General features: G+C 40.6%; 1 protein-coding gene and 1 non-coding gene across 5 annotated transcripts in view; one reads left to right on the top strand and one right to left on the bottom strand.

The window, feature by feature from the left end:
• Window positions 1-17590, bottom strand: part of Pdss1 (decaprenyl diphosphate synthase subunit 1) — a 38939-nt gene that overhangs the window by 11832 nt on the left and 9517 nt on the right. For 3 of the 4 annotated variants that reach the window (XM_063238052.1, XM_063238053.1, XM_003463192.5), the window contains exons 5-7: window positions 9965-10106; window positions 6397-6508; window positions 6177-6286 (exon numbers count right to left, since the gene is read on the bottom strand). In XM_063238052.1, coding sequence (XP_063094122.1) covers window positions 6177-6286; window positions 6397-6508; window positions 9965-10106 — 364 coding nt within the window. Of the gene's footprint in view, window positions 1-6172; window positions 6287-6396; window positions 6509-9964; window positions 10107-17590 lie in introns of all 4 variants that reach the window. The other variant, XR_010043803.1, reaches the window with a different exon arrangement.
• On the top strand, window positions 1968-2086 carry LOC111754948 (5S ribosomal RNA). Its single transcript, XR_002789618.1, has one exon. It is a non-coding gene; the product is annotated as a 5S ribosomal RNA (ribosomal RNA).

Below are 17590 nucleotides of genomic sequence, written 5' to 3'. Positions count from 1 at the left end.
ATAAAATATCATGGAAAAAAGCTAATAAATACTATTGTTAAAACTATTCTTAAAATCTGAGTAAGGGATCAAATATCCTCTAGAAAAATAGGCAAAAGACATGGACAGACAGTTCACAGAAATTAAAGGTATGGAATGGTCCTTTACGTTCTGAAATGATGTTCAGCCTCACTTAGAAAGGAAGTTGATAAATTAAAGCTTCACTAGATGCCATTTCTCATATATAGCAATAGCAAAAAACTGAAGTCTAATGCCACATTTGGTGAGTGAGGCTACAGGAAAGAGGTGAGACCCCCTTACAAACTGCTGGTGGTCGTGTTTACCAAGCCACATACATCACTGCCTCGAAGTTTACTTTGAGGTTTATTTCTCACAATATACTTACACAAGTGTAAATCACTGTAGTGTTGTTTGTAATCATAAAATACTGAAAACCAAAGGCCCATATGTAGGAAAGTGGTAAAGTAAAACATCCTATGCCCACACAATGGATATGACACAGTGATTTTTAAAATAAAGAATCTACAATCAACATGAAATCATTTCAGAACACATGAAATGATGAAAGCAAGGTGCAAAAAGAAAAAAAAATACAACCTACTCCGGTACACTACCAGCTCTAAGAATGAGGCAGCTTCTGGTGAACAGCACAGGGGAGAGAACCAGAGGAATGAGAGCGGCCCCCTCTGAGAGCTGGGGCTCATGGGCGAGTGACAGCAGGCTGGAGGATGAAAGAGGAGTCACCTTCCTAGAAGTTTGGACTTGTGTAGTAATGTCAATGGCTCACACACCCAGAGGAACAACAAAATCCTCAAAGCCAAAAACAGCAACCCCAAACCTGGAATAAAGGTGAACCAAGTTTCAAACAACATAACCACAGAAAAAAGGAGAGGTAACTTTTGAACAAGCTTTGGTGATAGTATCCTCAAGATAGAGACTAAACAAAACACTGAACTCTAGCCAAGGGTTTTGTTTTCTGCAGATGCAAGCTGTCAGTTTTGAAACACCTACAGCTATTCCATGATCAAGCAAATACATACATTTGGGAAGGAAGCCAGCACACTAGTGTAAGTCATGAATCCTGTGCGATCAGATGGATACATTTGGTAGCGCTTCCATTGAACACACAGAAACCATGACACCACTTGCCCAAAATCTAACACGGATGAGGCTCTATATTCCATTCCCAACATTAGAGGGAGAAGACAGCTGATCATTTTTTATACATAGCCATATAAAATACATTCTGAAGCTTATGTAGTGAACGCTATGGCTCGCTCCCCCAGAAACGCTGATGGGAATGAGAGCCACGCCACCAGGGGTGTGTCCAGTGTTCTTCAGATAGTGCGTGGGCTGAAAGCACCTTGCTCTCTTCACTTCATGTATTCTGAAATGATTTCATGTGGATCACAGAATCCTTATTTTAAAAATAGTGGTGTTCTATCCACCGTATGGTCCTGGCATGGTTTATTCGATCACTTTCCTGGATATGGGCCTTTTGGTTTTTAGTATTTTACAATTACACTACAATTCTAGAGTATCATTCGCCAATACAAAAAAGAACTTGGGCTGCTTGGGGAAATGGTGGATCACTGGGCTGGAAAAAACCAGATGAGCCTGGAATAGTTCCTTCCAAAAATCAAAGTGGTGGTGAAAGAATGAAGAGACTTGTTAAAAGGACATAGGAACCATGTTAAAGGGCCTCCCCCGCTAGTCAAACATGGGCAAACCGAGCACGAAAATGAAAAACTGAAGAATTATAATGCACAAAATAAAAGAAAAACCTCAGGATCCACACAGATAAGACCTTTCTTACAAGAGGGTCTTTTGCAGAAGGACAGAAAAACCACTATTTGTAGGCAACCATGTAGTAATAATGTGTCAGGAAAGAGTCATAAATAGATGCTAAAACAGAGCATCAGTTTAATGAGAAATAGGATAATTATATAATATGAAAATGCTTCCTTGTCTACGGCCATACCACCCTGAACGCGCCCGATCTCGTCTGATCTCGGAAGCTAAGCAGGGTCGGGCCTGGTTAGTACTTGGATGGGAGACCGCCTGGGAACACCGGGTGCTGTAGGCTTTAAAAAAAAAAAAAAAAAAGAAAGAAAATGCTTCCTTGAAAATACGGCGACTTTAAAGTGAAGCACCCTGAGAGACACCACCCTAACTAGTGATCAAAGTGCACATCAACCACAATGGGTCACAGAGGCTACACACACCTCCTGGTGTGACAAAAGAACACAGCATTGCTTTCACTGTATTCTTACCCGAAATCCACATGCAGAAACTAATTTGGAGAAATATTAGACAAACCCAACTCGAGAGCTGTATTACTGTATACTATAAAACACAGAAGGCTGAGGAAGGCTCCAGACTCTTTTTTTTCCTCTACCGGGGACCTTGCACAGTGCTACATCACCATTTTCACCCCCTTTTTAGAGGGCCTCAGGAAGTTGCTGAATCACTCTGGCTGGGTTCCAACTTTAATGCTCCTGCTTCAGCCTCCCACAGTGCTGGGGTTATAGGCATGGGCCACCACACCTGGGTATTCCAGCCTTAAAGAGACTAAGATCTCAGGATAACTGAAGGCAGTATGTGGCCTTGGGTTGGTTCCTGGACTCCACACCCCCAGCCAATGTTTTTTCCTTTCTGTTGTGTCAGTATCTGGAAAATAGCCAATTGAGGTAAGGCTCGTAGGCAGCAAGAATATAATAACAAAAGTATGTTCCAATGTGATTTCCACACAAAATTCTCTGGTGGCACTCTGGAACTTTGAGGATGAACTAGAGATCCCACTGATACCAGGCCACACCGAGTTTTACAGAGAAATGTAGGGGGGAAAAAAACCAAACAAATTAAAATCCTGTGGCACAAATGAGGCAGGGCTACCACATCTACCTCTGGGCTATCTTTCCCCTGTGGTGCAGGGAATAGAATACAGGGCCTTGTCCATGCTAGGCAAGCACTCTTGCACTAAACTACACTCACAACCCCTCAATCATCTTTGTATAATAAGATTAATTCTACTTAATATCAGTCAGTCACAAAATAATCTTCCTAGCAGCTCTTAGATTTTACCATTTTTCCATTAAAATGCAATGGGAGATGAAAGGGGAAAGGTGGGGGGCACGGGGAAAAGTAGCCTTTGGAAGGAAATAAGCTGGTAAATTACTTCAAGTTTTCAAAGCATTTTGTAATAACATGAGTTCTTCTGTAATAATTCTGATCTTTAAATTCTTATCTCTTTTTTTCATGACTCATTTGCTTTGCACGCATTCCTTCAGAGCTCATATGCTTTTGCATTTTAAATATTGAGTACATAAAAATAGCAATTTTGAATACATAACACCTCTGGAATATTTCCACTCATGGGCACTTAAATATAGAAACTTTTATTTGGAGAACTCACACTATGATTTGCTTCATGATTCTAAAAGCTCTGGGGTTTAGGATAAAGCGCTGGAAAAACAGGTAGCTCTGGGCTAATGCTAGCTTGCCCCCTAGTGGACAGCATTTGACATTTCATGAAGGTTGAGCCAATTCCTTGCTCTCTTGCTAATCTTTGAAGAAGGAACTCCCTTTACAGAAGAATACATGTGCATTACCTTTAGCTACTGAAGCAGAGGCTATGGCAGAGATGGCACAGGAAATCATCTCTTTAGGACACTACTGCTGAGTCAGTTACTGTCCCGCCCCCATGCCTCAGGTGCTGTGCACTTCGTGTGTTTTCAATTTCAGCAACCCTGCCACCTGCTAGTACTTTAACTGCAGCTTCAAACTTGTGAAATTGCCAGCGAACTCCACGTAATGCACTAATGTGCTTCATGAAGGTAGATCGAGACTATTTTGGCTATCAAGGGTATGATAATCAGTGCAGGATAATACGCCCACTTTGTGGGACCATTTGTAGGTCATTCTTTTATTATTTAGCATTCAGTGTCTATTAGAATTTTATCTCTTTAAAAAAAAACTTGTAATGTCTTGGAAATAAAACATAAATAGCTCTTTCAATAAAAAGGAAAAAATGGCAGAAATTGTGGGCCAGTGTGTCCCGTATGATCCACATTCCTTAGGGTTTCAATTAGGTCTTCCTTGGAAGAAAGTGTCACTTTTTTCTGGCTCACAACTGTTGGAGACCACCATGAAGCAGCTCTGAGCAGGATTTAAAATGAACTAATTGGCTTTCTGTGTTTATCTGTGAGTCTGTCCTAGGCCTTAGCCCCTTGCCTGGTGACGGGAGCCAATTCATAGCAAGTGAACCTCTATGAATCACTGGTCCTGGCTGAGGCCTGTAGTGGCCTGTAAGGCCAGAGATGCCTCAAAGGCAAGAAAAGGCCACAGCTGCAGACACTGGGCTCAAATATCAATTAAGTAGCTAGAGACTACAGCTGCAGAAATTACTCCCACAGTCTCACTTTTACCATGTCTCCATGATAAGACAGTTCTAATAAATTAACATGATTCATGACTTGGAGACATCTTTGAAGTGACTCCCAAGGTCCTGCTCATTGCCTGTGCTTTCCTCAGTTTGTTGGACCTAATAAATAAAGTGGGTGGTCTAGAGAAGTCTTTATCTTAGCCCTCGGAGTCTCAAGCTCAACTAAAAGAGTTTTGACGCACCTGAGCCCTAAAATCATATAGCTTGTCTCATTCTATTTCAATCTCTACCGTACACTCATTGGGAGGTCGGGGACCTAGGTCAGGACCTGATAACAACTACACATTTCTCGACATTTGTCAAAGCAGAGTCAGTATCAGCAAGGGACCTTTTCTCTGCAGAATCTGAGTATATCATGACAGCAGTTTACACATGACCCTGAGTCTTTCTTCTTGCTGTTGAAATTACATGTGACTTCGACTCGCCTCTGTTAGGTTAAGAGATGCTCAGATGAAAATTCTATGCAGACTGTCTTGTCACTCACAGGTTTGACAACAAATACCACAGTTAGTCTACAGCTTAAAGGATAACCAATGCAAAAATACATGAATGTGGAGAACAAAAGGAAAGCCGGGGGGAAATAGCTGATGATTCACACTCCATTTACATTCCAGAGAAAAAGGGCTTACTTATACTTCATATAATAATAATACTGAGAAGAGCTAATAAAAAATACACAAACCACACTAGTAAAACCTAACAGGTATTTTCACTCAGGTAAAGATATTTAAGAACACAGCACTTCATGACTTTGGGTTTTTGTGAGTGTGGTGGGGGAGGGTACTGGGAATTGAACTCACGATCTCACACTTGCCAGGCAGGTGCTGTGCCACTGAGCTGCATCCCAGCCCCACTTCATGACTTTTTAAAGGTAGGTATCAGAAATAATGTGTGTAACAGCAACTGTGAGAAAAACTGTCATAGAATGTTCAGAATACTTCACTTTGGACATTAGATTGAGGACTATAATGTGATCAAAAAATATGGTGAATACTTACATTTTAAAAAATTATTGTGGAAGACACAGTGTGATTAATTCCCTTTGAAATATTTCCTCTCACTTCAAACATATGGACTCCATTATTCTTGCTATTTTCTGAGACAGTTTGGAAATCCTCTTTATTGTCTTTTGTTGCAGTGTTGTGGTTGCCTCGATATTGATTCAAAATGTTTACCTGTCATGGACCCCTTGACTTTGGGGACCAACCAGAAGTTGCACAGTGCCAGATATGATAAAGCAGATGAGGAGGCGCCATGCTATTTGTACAAGTCCGTCTTTCTGTTGGACGGCACCTCACAGCAGCATTCATAGAATTTATCAGACCTCACAAAGACATAAAACTGCTTCAAAAATGGAGAGAACAATGGGACAGTGTGTTTGAAGGCAGGGGAAGTATTCTGAGGGAGATTAATGGCAATGTATCTTTTATTGTAATAGATCTTTTAAAAATTGAAACATTCACTGTATATTTTGAGCACATCTTATATTATAAAGCTTACTATGAGTTACTCCTTGGGAAGACAAAAAGAGGTTAACGTCTGCATACCAAAAGACAGCGAAAATTGAAAAGCACAGCCTACAGCTGCCACCAGGAGTATAACTGTTTTCTGATTTGCCTTTTGGGAATTTGGATACCAGGTAAGGTTCTCCAAAGAATCGTTTCCTAGGAGACTTAGCTCCCAAGAAAGAGGTATGAGACTTCTTTAACTTGAAAAGACAGAACGTACATACTGCTTTACAACTGTGGGCAATCAGACTCGCAGTCTTCTTGAAGGTCTTTTCCAGGTAGTGGGCGAATCGCTCACTCTCATCTTCTTTGGATCCCAGTTGAAGAAACTCACCTATAAAGAAGGAAAGGAGTCACTTGTGATGTGGCTTTGTTGTATGGCTAAATACAAGGACTAAATTAAAGGAAAGGAAAAAGAGAAAAGTCAAGTCGGAATCAACCTACCACGCACCAAATCTTCAATAACTTGGGTTAAAATAGATATAACAGTAGTGTTTCCAATCCGTGCCAGAGCTATTGATGCTGCAGAAAGAATTAAATCTCCAGCAAGAACAGCCTAAAAACAAACAAAGAAAAAAACCCTTTCAGATAAAAAGATCAGAGCAACAAACCAGCGATGAAGCTGACTTGTCAGAAGATAAAATACAGAATAGCAAGAAGTACCATTTCAGCTGTGCGATCCCTTTCCCCTTCTCCTGCGGGATTACAGAATTGACAAGATGTGGGCTGCTGTCTGGGCGGAGGGGAGCCATCTGTTCCCCAGCTCGGTGGGCAGGCAGCTCACTCTGGCTGTTGCCTTCCCCTTGTTCGACACCGCCAAAAGGTGGCTGCCTTCGTTCAGCTGCACAGGACCATCCGCCTTCCCTCAAACTTATCACTGTGCCTTTCCACTCGCTGTTTCTTATGCTTGAAAAATCCTTTCCAGGCTGGGTCAGAGCTCAGCAATAGAAAGCTTACATGTGTGAGGCATGCTGGATTTCATTCTCAACCCCAGAACAAGTCTGCCTCTGCACTTCAGAGACTCAGTTCAGATAACGAGTTTTGATACCAACACCAGGAAGCCTCCCTGATCCGGCAGCCTGAGCAGACGCATTCCTCTGAGTGGGCACACTACTGCTGTTAATGCTTTGTGTTCCACTCAGTGATACGGCTGTTCACTCTCCTGAAAGCAAGAACTGGATCACTCCCAGTAAGTACTGGTACATCCCACTTTGCACTGGAACATGTGGTTTTTTCAATGAAAAATTAAACTAAGAAAATTTTGATTCAAGGTCAATACTATTCGTGCTCTTACCCTTTTTGGGGCAATGATAGGGATCCAAACAAGGGCTTCCCACCTGTCATCCACGTATTCTACCACTGAGCCACAGACCCAGCAGAACAAAATATCTTTTTCACTAATCATTAGATTGTGAGATATCTCAAATGTATTAGCAAATAATTATAAATTACATAGTTGAATTATATGCTGTAATCAAATACCATATATGTATGCATCCATATTAATTTGCATATTTAAAAATTAAAGGTAGAGTTCATAGATATTCTAATTAACATACCATTTTAGGTATTTGTTTCTAAAATAACAATGTCCAGTTCATATTTATCAATTAATCATTTTTTATAAAATATACATTACATAAGGTAGCTCCACATAAATATTCACTTGTAAACTCATTTTATACCTACAATATACAGGTGCATACTTATTTCCATCCATCTGCTTCTTACATCACTGGCAGCTCAAAGCCTGAGGTTCTTGGGGCTTTACAGTTCTTCTCCCACCCTCAGACTCCTTGAAGCCAAAGGGTTTTCACAGAGGAAACCAGAGCCACAGACTACAAGGCTGGATGTGAAGGGTTAAGACAGCAGCAGCTGGGAACCGCAGGCCAGTAGTAACAAGAGCTCCCGAAGAGGCTGTCCTGTGAGTGCACTTGTGCAGCAGTAACATAGCAATTGTGCTGCAGAGGCAGGAGAAGGGGAGGCGTCTGGCACTCACTTGTGCTAAACAGACTGCGGAGCTGAGAGGCAGGTGATGCAGGTGATACTGCTTTTCACCTGTGCTCAGAAAGAGGCCCCGGCAGCACAGGAGGATACACAAAAGCCCTGGTTATGACCACACTTTCTCTCCAATGCATTTCCTCTGCTTAGGGGCTCAGATTAAAGCTTCAGCATTGACATAGGTGGCATAGGTGATGGCATCAGAGTCCTAATGTTGCCCATTTTCACTCCAAACTTTTTGCTAGCATTCTGATACACAGGATTTTGTCAAGTGAACATAAATCTTTTTGAGTTTTGAAATAAACACATGTAAAATTGGAGGACTCCATTTCACAACAAAGTCACTGACAATAGAGCAAAAGTAGTATGTGACGATAAAGGCAAGCAGGAAGGAAGGTTTGGGTCGTGTTTCTACTCCGTCAAAGCCTCGTGTGCTCATAGGCAGGGCCTTTTGGACGTGGCAGGATCCAGGGTGCGATGCTGGGAGTGATTTATGGTGCACTGCTTGGCCATGGCTGACTGGCCATGGGTGTGAGTGGCGAGCCCCACCCCACCTGAGGGTGGGGATCCTGGAGAGGAGGACAGAAAAGGACAGAAACAGGGCCCCTGCTTGTCACTGCTGCTATTTGTCTTCTGCTGCCTCTTGCATCCTCTGTGACACCTGTCTTGCCCAGCCACTTTGCCTTGAAGCCAGCTGATTATGAGCTGAAAATCTTTACAAAATAAACCTTTTTTCTTTTAATATTAGGTGTTGGATATTTCCTCTCAGAAGTGAGAAAAGTAACTAAGATGCAGGTACTTAAACACGTGGGAGTAGAAGGTGAGATGGCTGATCTGTGTATGTATATTTTCTTGGCTCTTTGCCTGGGCAGATGGCAAGTGAATGCAGGTGTGGAATGGATGCCAGCTCTCAAAGGGTCTGTGCCTTTTTCATTTGGTCCACTTGTGCCACTTTTTGTGCCATTCTTTGTCTCATGATTTATATTTCTTCAAAGAAATATCTTTATTTTGGACCAGGAATATAGCTCAGGGGTATAGCAACTACCTGGCAAGCCTCAGACCCTGAGTTTGATTCCTGGTATCAAAACAAAAACAAAAAAGTCCCTGTTTTGCATACTTCCTTCTAGGAATTCTAATATGGAAACATACCATAGTTTTCTACTTAAAAAGGTAAAATTTTCATGGTTAGACAGTATCTCTCTGAGATTATTTCTCTTTTCCCCTTTTTTCTTAAGTGTTGTCTTTACACTCTTTTACTAGGCAAGCAGTCAGTAAATATTTAGGGAATTAAATCCAATCTGGGTAACTTTAGCCCAAAAGTAGAACATATAATTACTCATAAGACTCTATTTCTGGAAGCCCAGGAAATTCCTTTTTTGGGGGGAGGGGAGTACCAGAAATTGAACTCAGGACCTCGCACTGCTAAGCTATATCTGAAATTCCTTTCCTTATGACCAAAAAAAAGTTCTATAAGAAATGATGAATAACCAGAAATACTAACTTTATTATTTTTCTACTGTAATTTATCTTGTCTATCAGATGCTATATACAGAGACAACATACTTTTTAAAAAATTTGGATGACACTAGTTGAGCAAGTACATTTTACTTTGTAATGAGTCAAATACGAAAAACAAATACAATAAAGTAAGTCCCTGAATTAGGAGTACTGAAGTTACAAACCTGCTCAGGTGCCAACACACGTCACATTACGGACATTCAAAGGCATGAGCAAAACACGGCAGAATCTCACCTGTGTGCTGGATTTCATCACAACTGTGCTTCTATGTGCTCACTGTACAGGGACTGTATTTGTGTGTGGTTTTTTCTTTTTTTATGTTTACAGTGTATATCTGTCTCAAAGACTCACTTCATCAGACTCACAAATGAATCCAGTTTACGAGTGTCCTCTCTGAAAGGATCTCATTCTTAAGTCAGGACTTTGTGCACGAAAAACATGTGATTTGGGAAGATTTTTAAAACACCCTAAAGAAGAAAAACAACAACTGTACCTTCTTTTCACCCCAGATCTTGTTAACTGTGTGTTTTCCTCTTCGAGAACTTGCATCATCGATGACGTCATCATGAACCAGGGTAGCAGTATGGATCATTTCTGCAATTAAGGCTATGGAACGCTGGCTGGCATGCACGTTTCTAGTGAACAGAAAGCAACACTTTTAACAGAGATGTGGCTATAGTTTTCTATGCACTCATCTTGTGAAAACTGGACATCGGATCTAGAAGGAAGAATTTTATTTCTCTAAAAGAAATTGCATCAAAACTTTGACTTCCCTACAGAGCAATTTCTATCACTTGAAAAACATTTTTAAAACACACAAGAGACTCTAACAAATATTTAGGGACTTCACATTAAGAAGCAGAATTGCAGTTAATGATAAAAGGCAAAGCATCAGGCATCAGGACACAGGGCTAAAAAGTCATCGTCATGTCTTATAGTACTGGCCTTGACCAGGATTACAGGTTCATAATCAGGTTATAATTAAATTTCAGGGTAGCATGGTGGAGAGACATGAGAAATAGTTTAAAAAGATCTTTCACTATGCTGCAAGGTTTCAACTGTTTCAAATATTTAATATGACACTAATAAAATAGAACAATTGAACTTCCTTCAACTCATATTCAACCTTTGTATTACGAATCTATAGTTTTATTTCCCAATTCTCACACAAATTACAGGATAGCCACAGTTTCTTTTTGTTTTTTTGTTTTTTTTTTTTTTTTTGGTCTTTTTCCTTTTTATCGGTACCAGGGATCGAACTCACGACTGCCTGCCTGCAAGGCAGGCGCTTATGCCACTGAGCTAAATCCCCAGCCCCTCTTTTTCTTTTTTAAAGCGATGGAACTCTCACTCTGTTGCCCAGGCTAGCCACAAACTCCTGGGCCCAAGTAACCTTCCTTGGTCTCCTGCGTAGCTGGGACTACCAATGTGCATTACCACACCTGGTTCCCAGCTGGCTAGCTTCGCTTTGCTTCGCTTCGTTCTCCCCTCCCCTCCCCTCCTTTTCCCTCCCTTCTCCTCTCCTCCCTTTTCTTTCTTTCTTTCCAGCCTCAGCTTGTTTCTAATTAGACTCATTACCACTATCATCATGTATGAGAAATTTGAAAGTCTGAGTTCAATAAAACCAAACCAGAAAAATACCCAACTAAGTTTTCTAACCCTAAGACAAGTGCCTAGCTTATATACAAACCAAACGTTTGAGTTATTCTTTTTTTTAAAGCCAGTCAAATTTAGCAGGGGGGGGGTGGTATACCAACTTTAGTGACACTAATGTTAGTAAGTTCTGATAACCCACTGCCATCGGACCAGCCATATTTGAGTTATTCTAATTGCATCATTTTCAAATATCATCCAGTTACATCTTGAAAAGAAAGGGAGAGATATAGTGAGAGGATTTTTTCCTTGAAAATCTAATCTCAACATCTGCATAAAAGGAGTGCTCATTTGAACTCCTCAAATGGAGCAGAAAGTAATGAAAAATGATACGCAACTACATGTAAGATACATGAACTTCTGATCTTGCTTTACTTAGAATTTTAAAGTGTAGGATCTCGCTGTGTGTTCTTACCTCAGGCCTTAAAACTAAACGTCAGAACTTTCAAACTTTTTTCAGCCAGGAAATCACTTACAAAGTACTGTTTATTATTTATCCATGTTTCACAATAACAATTTCTAATACTTTCAGATTCTACCAAGGAAGAAGGAGAGCAAAACCAATGGAGGACAGAGACAAATCTACTAAAATCACTTCAGGGGGTAAGGGGTTGTGTGCTTAGCATTAATGCAGCTCTAGGTTCAGTTCCTAGCACCAAAACAAAACAAACAAACAAACAAAAAAACACCCCCCAAAAAACTGAAAAACAAAACAAAAAATCCCTCAATAACAAACTACTTTAATAAATGAGAAAACAGAGGTTTCAATAGCTTTTAGCTGTGTGCTGAGTCCTTCAGAGGGGCCTTCCAGCTTTGTATTAAGTAAGCTTCCACATTTCTTAGGTAAATTTACTAAGCCCTATCTTTGAGTTGAATGTACAGGAAAAGGTAGACTTTTGCATTTGATTTTTAAATATAAAGGCTATTTTTCAGTATATTTTTTCAATTGAATTTCAGTCTAATTAAATATACACTTCTTACTAACTAGTATTTGGTAACTAGTAGCAGAACTTGTCTTAAAAAAAAAAGTGATGTTAGTAGGCAGGTGTGCAAGCCAGGAGATTGCAGTGAACTGGCAGCTAGAAGATTATTTTGGTTTTATTTATAATTTGACAGTATTTGAAATTTCAAAGACTATATGTGTGTATATTAAAATGTTATTTTCCATGTCTAAACTACTCACTGATGAAGTCAGGACTCTTGTCTAGAAGGTTATTTGGCACTGTGACACAATATCTAGACAGATTACGTAACCAGATTTAACATGCAGATAGCTTTATCTGATGCAATTTTATAGCTTTAATGTATGTCAGCTCTGGAAAATGCTGCCACTGTTTATCTTTAATGCAGCATCACAGTGGTACAGAAATTCAGAAAATGGTCACAACCATCTTTAAGATGAAATCATTAAAGTGCTAAACTGAGTCATACCTTACAGAAGCTGGGCATCATTCCTACTTCCTACTGTGAAATCACTGCCATACTTTCTCAGCTCCCAGGAGAGGTGACAGTCAGGCAGTCTGAGAAAAAGAGGCTCTTGGTCTTAATAGATGGCCACAGCTGGGTGTGGCAGCACCCAGCTGTAATTCCAGCACTCTGGGAGGCAGAGGCAGAAAGATTGCCAAATTCAAACCTAGGCTATGGAACCTACAACTCAGTAAGACTTTGCCTCAAACAAACAAATAGGCTGGGGACATAGCTCAGCATGAAGGCCCTGCATTCCATTCCCAGTCCTGTAAAAAAAAACAAAACAGATTTTTTGACATAAAGCCTGCAATATAGGAGCCCAGGAAGGTGGAGGCTACTGATGAATAGATGCTTGCGCATTTCGCTGGTGGATTCCAGCTTGGACTCAGTGGAAGAGCGTCTCTGCAGGGCTGTGGATGTGGGCTGTGCTCCTTCAGCCTCTACCATGCCAGGAGGTGGTGGTTTCTCTGTGCAAAGAAAAGAAATCAGCTTCTTCCCTTTCACTCCCTGTGCTGGATTTGAAAACAATGCTTCACTGTCCCAGAGCCCCTGGCCCCGGGGCCCTGAAAAGCAGGCCTGGCACAGACCTGGACAGGCTGAAGACCTAGATGTTCCATGGGGGCCACGTGCCACACATCCCCAAATTCAGAAGCTGCTCTAGCATTTCTTTGGCAGTAAGAAAATAAACAATAGTGTGAAGCCTAAATCATACACAGTGCAACTTCACAGGCATCCATTTATCTGTAGATAAATCTAAAAACTATTCAGGAGTTACTGTTTCTGGATATCAGTTCCTTTCCTTTGATACAAAAGCTGCTGTTGAATCTGAGTCTTGAAAGAACTGCCCTATCCACAAGAAGGAAAGGCTATATTCTGAGCCCGATGCCGATTTACGTTTATGAAGAATGGGCATCAATCAAGAATAATGGCCCCATTTCACCCAATTAGGAATGAAAAGGGTAAAATCACAACAGACCCTGCAGAAATCCAGAAAATCATCTATACCTACTTTGAAAACTTGTATTTTAGTGAGATGAAAAATACAGAAGAAATGAACAGATTCCTAGATACATATGAATTACCAAAGCTGAATCAAGTATAAAAATCCTAAATAAACCAATATCAATCAATGAAATTAAAAATGTAATTGAAAACCTACCAACAAAGGAAAGTCCAGTTCCTGACGGATTCACTAATGAACTCTACAAGAAATCTAGAAGACTTAACACCTCTACTTTTCAAATTTTAACAAAATTGAAAGGGAAGCAACACCTTCAAATTCATTCTTAGAAGCAAGCATTACTCTGATTCCAAAATCACAGAAGGACCCAACTAAGAAAGAGAATTATAGGCCAGTCTCCCTAATGAGCATTGATCCAAAAATCCTCAATAAGATACTGGCAAACAGACTGCAGCAAATTATCAAGAAGATTATACACTATGATCAAGTGGGATTCAACCCATGGATGCATGGGTGACTCAATGTACGTAAATCCACAGATGTAATATACCATACTAACACAGCCACGGACAAAAATCTTATGATCATCTCAATAGATGCAGAAAAAGCTTTTGACAAAGTCTGGCACTCATTCATGATAAAAGCCCTACAAAAAATTGGAATACATGGTATTTATCTCAATCTGATAAAAGCCATCTATGACAAACGAACAGCCAACATCATATTAAATGGACAAAAACTGAAAGCTTTCTCTCTAAAATCAGGAATAAGACTAGGACGTCCAGTGTCTCTACTCTTACTCAACATAATCCTGGAAACTTTAGCCAGAGCAATTAGACAAGAGAAAGAAATAAAAGGAATAAAGATAGGAAAGGGAGAAGTCAAACTATTGTTATTTGCAGATGACATGATACTCTACATAGAGGACCACAAACACTCCACTAAAAGACTACTAGATCTAATTAGCAAATTCAGTAATGTACCTGGTTACAAAGGCAATACTCAAAAATCAATAGCCTTCCTGTACACAACAAACTCACTAAAGAGAGAAATCAGGGAAACAACACCTTTTGTAATATCATCCCCCCAAAATGAAATACCCAGGAATCAATCTAACAAAGGATGAAAAAGACCTCTACATTGAAATTATAATACTCTGAAAAAGGAGACTGAAGATAATATTAGAAAATGGAGAGATATTCTGTGCTCTTGAGTAGGAAGAACCAATATAGTGAAAATGGCCATACTTCCAAAACTGTTACACAGATTCCATGCAACCCCAATAAAATACCAATAGCACATCCACAGAATTGGAGAAAATGATCCTAAAGTTCATGTGGAACCACAAGAGACCTAGAATAACAAAGGCAACCCTGGAAAACAAAGACAAGACAGAGGGCATCACAATCTCTGACTTGAAATACTACTACAAAACTACTGTGATAAAAACAGGGTGATACTGGCAAAAAAAACCAGACCCAAAGATCAATGGAACAGATTACAAGATACAGAAACAACTACAGATACACTAAGCCACCTAATCTTTGACAAAGATGCTAAACACATTCAATTGTTGCCCCCTGACTGATTATTTTTGAAATTTTGCTTTAGGTTTTTTCTTTTTTTTTTTCCCTTGAAATAAAATGAAGAAGAAGAAGAAGAAAGAAGAAAGAAGAAGAAGGAGAAGAAGGAGAAGAAGGAGAAGAAGGAGAAGAAGGAGAAGGAGAAGAAGAAGAAGGAGAAGAAGAAGAAGGAGAAGAAGAAGAAGAAGAAAAAGAAGAAGAAGAAGCAGAATGGCCCAGAATGTGTACTTACCAGTGTCCCTCCTGCACTGTGAGCCACTGCACCACAAGTACTTGATGCCAAGCGCATCCTCCCACATTGAAGGTTTACTTGTGATTTATTTTGGGCATCACACTATACAGTACTAGGAAGAAAATGGTTTTTTAAAGTCATACAGAAGCTGGACATGTAGCAAACAGCTACAGTACCAGTATTCAAGAGGCTGAGGCAGGGGGATCACTTGAGGCCAGGAGTTCAAAGCCTAGGCAACACTGTAGTAGTTGGCTCAATGATTTGGAATATACAGAAACCACCAAGAGTTTGAAAACTGTGAACAGCCTGATCCTGGTCATCATTTACCTGAGCTGGTGCTGTCTTGTAATGGATGTTTGGTTACAGTCTTCCCAGCGCCTGGCCTTTGTAACTGCCTTTGTTTTTTACAACAACTATTAAATGTTACTTCCTCTGAATATAAGCTTTTTATCATACCTGGGACTCTGACCTGTAAACTAACGTGAAAACTGCATCTTACAATGTGACCATCTAATCACCTAGCCCAGCTTTGGTAAGTGTACCAGCGAGCTCCTGTGTCACTCAACCTCAGCACACAGAGTTCTGTGCACACTATAACCTAGGCAACCCTATTATCTTGGTTGCTGGCAAAGGAACCCACTTCCCAGGGCCGGAAGTTTTATGCAAGAATGAGTCCACATTAGGTTCAGCAATTGCAGTGGGCTGCTGACAGGACAGACGGGAGAGAAATGCTGTATATTTCAGTGAGTAGAGTAATTGTATAGAAATCTATTTATCAGAAAACCCCCCAGCCCCATGAAGTGTGCACATGTTGACTAGGCTGGTCTCAAACTCCAGATACAGCCTTTTTTGATCTGAATCATTGATAATATTACTTCTGACCTATAGTTAACTTTGAATTTTGCTGAACTCTATTGCAAGTTAGATTCTCCAGAAAGTAGACTCTGAAATGCAGTCTAAGGCACAGGATGTTCACTGAGGTGTGCTCTTGGGATCCACTCCCCAACAGCAGAAATGCAGAGTGACACAGACGCAGCAAGAGGCCACCCAGGACACTATCAGACCTGGACACGGGCACGGCTGGGAAGAGGCACTCCTCACTGGGGTGAGTCCTCTGGGAAGGGGGTTCTAGGAGTCTGTCTCAGAATCCACAAGTCTGTTTCCAGGACACTTCAAGCCTCGGCTGTCCTTGTATGTATCCCTAGCACTTGGCTTGCTCAGAGATAGCAACTATCAGAATATAAAGAGAGAACATACAGACTGAGGCTTAAGCCTTTGGCCAAATTACTCTTTGAGAGTAGATTGTAAGCCATACCCTTCCCTAGAAAGATGCAAATACATAAAAATTTTGCATATAATTTCAAAGACCCTCCTCCCTCTATAACTTCCATAGGCTTTAGGTTAGAATGCCCAGTTGTTTAACAGAGAATATTTAAGGCTCAATTGAAAAACTTCTACAAGAAAAATAGAAAAATCAATAAAAAGTTTTCTCCTCTTTTGCCATTAAGATATTTGTTCTACTCTGTTTTCTAAAATCATTTCCATATTAAGTTACAAGTATTTAATACACATCTTGGAAGATAGAAGACAAGGTTTAATGAACCTCTCAAGAGTCAGCTTTATTATAGGACACAGAAGGAGCAGGCATGTGAGATACAAAAACATGTCTGGGCCCACTGGGGTGAAAAGGTATTCTGAGGAGCCGGACTCAGACACAGCACTATGTGGTCCTGCTCTGGAGCCTTTAGTCTATTCAGTATTCCAAGCCCTGCTTGGCAGGTAAAATCGCAAACAGCCCAGCTGTTTAGCAGCTCATCACCCCTTCCTGTGATAAGTGGCATGGAGGTTGCAGTTAGACACTGAGTTCATTAGGGCCTTATGTGACAGTGTCCTTGAGAAGCAAGTGCTCTCAGCAAGGCAGGGCCTGCACCCATGGACATCTGGCAATATCCAGGGAGTCCTTAAGTTGCTATCAACTAGGGGCCAATAGTGGGTAGAACCCAGAGGTGCAAAGCCTTCTACCATGCATAAAACAATTCCCTACCATCCACAGAGAGATCTGGCTCCAAACATCAGGAGTGTAAGGCTTAGGAGCTGCTCTAGAATATAGGAAGTAGACTTCAAGCTTGGCGCACACATTCTGTGCTCTGACTTCCAGGCGCAGTGACCATGAGGTGGACAATAGCTATCTGGCCGAAGATTTCACAGCACACCTGACATACA

This window comes from Cavia porcellus, unplaced genomic scaffold (genome assembly GCF_034190915.1).
Source record: "Cavia porcellus strain 051 isolate PalLab524CR breed Dunkin Hartley unplaced genomic scaffold, mCavPor4.1 scaffold_27, whole genome shotgun sequence".
Taxonomy (NCBI): domain Eukaryota; kingdom Metazoa; phylum Chordata; class Mammalia; order Rodentia; family Caviidae; genus Cavia; species Cavia porcellus.
The sequence above is the reverse complement of the archived record's forward strand: the minus strand, read 5'-3'. Positions and strand labels throughout refer to the sequence as shown.